The 3655-nt window shown below is 47.0% G+C and overlaps 1 protein-coding gene across 1 annotated transcript; it reads left to right on the top strand.

Moving 5' to 3' along the window:
• Positions 1–399: 399 nt before the first annotated feature.
• Positions 400–2466, top strand: LOC125547839 (uncharacterized). Its single transcript, XM_087516572.1, has 4 exons — positions 400–573; positions 1083–1135; positions 1241–1674; positions 1749–2466. Exons 2-4 carry the CDS (start codon positions 1127–1129, stop codon positions 1969–1971), a joined length of 666 nt encoding a protein of 221 aa, XP_087372698.1. The 5' UTR covers positions 400–573; positions 1083–1126; the 3' UTR covers positions 1972–2466.
• The last annotated feature ends 1189 nt before the right edge of the window (positions 2467–3655 follow it).

The raw sequence follows: 3655 nt of genomic DNA on the forward strand, positions 1-3655 counted from the left end.
TTGTGCTCCAACCGGCGAGCGGCGACGGCGATGGCGAGCGACGACGGCGACGACGACGGCGAGGGCGAGTGGCGAACGGCGACGGGGTTGACGACGAGGTAGATGCCCATGGCTGGGTGTGGGTTGGCCCACGGCGCTTGCCGTTCCTCGATCTGACGCGGAAGGTAGACGACGATGCGGAAGGGGCTCAATCTGACGGTTGGGAGGCAGTGCATCGGACGGCCTGGCTCGACCGGCCCAACTGTTGGGCCGGCGCACCGGCACAGATCACTGCCCTTTCAATTAAGGGAGAGAAAATGGATGGCCAAGAAAATAAAGAAGTCCCAGTGCGGCGTTCCCAAAGCCCAGTCCAGCCCAGCTCGCTTAGCTGAGCTTTCAGTTTCAGCGTAGGCCTCTCCTATCCTCTCCTTCTTGACCGCCGTAAAAATTTCGCTAGCCCAACCCTCCTCCGCCTCCCCCTCACCCCCTGCCCCCGACCGCGCCGCCTCCGCCTCTGCCGCCGCGGCATATCCAGCCTTCTGCGGCGACCTCCGAGTGTCTCATACGCTCTAGATCCGTCAACCTGAACCAATTGTAAGCAGTTTAAGACTCAAGTCCTCCAGTATTTTGTCAACGTGTTGCTAAGTCGACCGGGCTTTTAGTCGTGCCTGCTTGCATTGATTTCCTTGCCTCGATGTAGCTATCCTATTGTTTGCCGTCCCTACTGGCATCTTGCTTTCACCTGATTTTGCTTTTTCTAAATCTTCTTGTACTTATATATCACGATGTTTGCCATGTTTTCATGCTGATGGGGGGGGGGGGGGGGGGGGGGGGGGGATTAAATCTTTACAAAGTTTTGTAGAAAACTACGCATAGCGAAATGTGCTGCATCCGTAGCCTGGGGGTTGCTAATCTTGTAGTGTTACCAGATTCTGTAGTTCAAGTCGAAATATATAACCCTTATGAATAGAATTAAGTTGTTTCTGAAAAAAAGTCAAAATTCCATGGGTAGACAGCAAAACTGATAACTGGTTTTATGGCTGGGGCTCTTGATGAATTAAATCTCATATGCCTATCTTCTTTTATTTTTTGTTAATGTACAGATTTGTGTGAGGCACTGCAGAATATAAACTAAAAAGTGGTTACCATGGCTGAGGTGAATATATTGTCATTTTCTCTCTCATTTTTCTTTGTATGTTTTGGTTTCTGTCAATTCTCTTACCGTGAAAGCAAATGTCTAGCAACCCTTTTTATGTAATAGGATGCTATTGCGCTGAATGGACTAAATGGTGACCATCATAGGCAGTTTCATAGGTCCGTGATACCGATTCTTATGTATGAAAGGGAAGGTAAAAATCCAAATAATCCAATTGCTGTTATTTCGGGCATAGTCACGGTCTCTGGTGGAGGGTTTTGCCACATAATAGCATACAAGGGGTTACTTTTCCCCAATGAGGCACACAAGTACAGATATGAAATTGTTTTTCCCAATGATATGAGGGTAGACCTTGAACACCTCGGCATGGAAAGACATGGCTTTTTGGGTAGTTTCTACTGTCGTGTTCCTGCTGGAACTGTAGATGCTGTCCACTTTGGTATTCAAACTACGAGGAACCAAAAACTTAAGATGTATGGATATCAGGTCGATGATGTATCAGGGCGATTACAAAATGATCTAACTGGCGGCCGTGTGACGTAAGTTTTTTGCACAATGTAATTGAATTGTCAATGTTTTGTTTTTGTTTCTATTCTAATATGTCTGTAAACAGTCATGTAGAGAAACAAGATCAAAAATTGGGACATGATTGTACACCTTCCATTTTTTCTCGAAGTGGATCACCTGTTTTCAATCAGCAAAGGCAACTTGTTGGTATATCTTTTAAGGATATTGGTGTAACTAAGGCCTTGGATGTTGGGTATATAACTGCTACCCTTCCAAAATTTTGTGGAGGACGGGATAACATGGTAATGTGTTTTCTGGTATCAATATAATGTAATCTTCTGATGTTTGCAATGCTTATTCTTTTTTGTTTATGTTTTGTTTAGCCTATGTTAGATGTCTTAGAACGTATTAGACTTCTTGGTGAACAAAAATTTGCTCCACCTGAGGATATGGAGCCTTCTCCTTCACCCTGAGAATCGTATTGTTAGAGTTATAATATAAGTCATGTACCCCTTTGTATTTATCCCGTTGTATAAGGGGTTTCCTGCATATGTTCCACACCTGTACATGTATATATATCGGCCTATGGCCTCATGGGAATACAAGTTGCTTATTCCTAACATGGTATTAGAGCTAGGTCAATTTTTTGCACGCTGCAACTCGTGTGTTTGATCCGTCTGTTCGATCGAAGCAATTGATCTCTAACCCCGCTCGATCTCCTCTCCGTCTGCTCGATCGAAGCAGGGGGCTCGTCCCGCAGGCGCCCCCGATCTCCTCTCCAGCCGGCCACTCGAAGGACTCCCGCTGCCGGCCCGTCCCGATCGGAGTCGCCCCGCCCGTGTTGGAAATATGCCCTAGAGGCAATAATAAAAGCATTATTATTATATTTCCTTGTTCATGATAATTGTCTTTATTCATGCTATAATTGTATTATCCGGAAATCGTAATACATGTGTGAATAACAGACACCAACATGTCCCTAGTAAGCCTCTAGTTGACTAGCTCGTTGATCAACAGATAGTCATGGTTTCCTGACTATGGACATTGGATGTCATTGATAACGAGATCACGTCATTAGGAGAATGATGTGATGGACAAGACCCAATCCTAAACATAGCACAAGATTGTATAGTTCGTTTGCTAGAGTTTTTCCAATGTCAAGTATCTTTTCCTTAGACCATGAGATCGTGTAACTCCCGGATACCGTAGGAGTGCTTTGGGTATACCAAACGTCACAACGTAACTGGGTGACTATAAAGGTATACTACGGGTATCTCCGAAAGTGTCTGTTGGGTTGACATGGATCAAGACTGGGATTTGTCACTCCGTATGACGGAGAGGTATCACTGGGCCCACTCGGTAATGCATCATCATATTGAGCTCAAAGTGACCAAGTGTCTGGTCACGGGATCATGCATTACGGTACGAGTAAAGTGACTTGCCGGTAACGAGATTGAACGAGGTATTGGGATACCGACGATCGAATCTCGGGCAAGTAACATATCGATTGACAAAGGGAATTGCATACGGGGTTGATTGAATCCTTGACATCGTGGTTCACCCAATGAGATCATCATGGAGCATGTGGGAGCCAACATGGGTATCCAGATCCCGCTGTTGGTTATTGGCCGGAGAGTCGTCTCGGTCATGTCTGCTTGTCTCCCGAACCCGTAGGGTCTACACACTTAAGGTTCGGTGACACTAGGGTTGTGAAGATATGTATATGCAGGAACCCGAATGTTGTTCGGAGTCCCGGATGAGATCCCGGACGTCACAAGGAGTTCCGAAATGGTCCGGAGGTGAAGAATTATATATAGGAAGTGCTGTTTCGGCCATCGGGACAAGTTTCGGGGTTATCGGTATTGTACCGGGACCACCGGAGGGGTCCCGGGGGCCCACCGGGTGGGGCCACCTGTCCCGGGGGGCCACATGGGCTGTAGGGGGTGCGCCTTGGCCTAGATGGGCCAAGGGCACCAGCCCCACTAGGCCCATGCGCCTAGGGTTTCCATGGGG

This window comes from Triticum urartu, chromosome 3A, assembly GCF_056163025.1.
Source record: "Triticum urartu cultivar PI428250 chromosome 3A, HENAU_Tu73, whole genome shotgun sequence".
Taxonomy (NCBI): Eukaryota; Viridiplantae; Streptophyta; class Magnoliopsida; order Poales; family Poaceae; genus Triticum; species Triticum urartu.

Excerpts from the sequence above, each read along its gene's own strand:
- LOC125547839 (XM_087516572.1), top strand. Across the intron at positions 1,675-1,748 it reads CTAACTGGCGGCCGTGTGAC|TCATGTAGAGAAACAAGATC; the intron begins GTAAGTTTTTTG and ends GTCTGTAAACAG.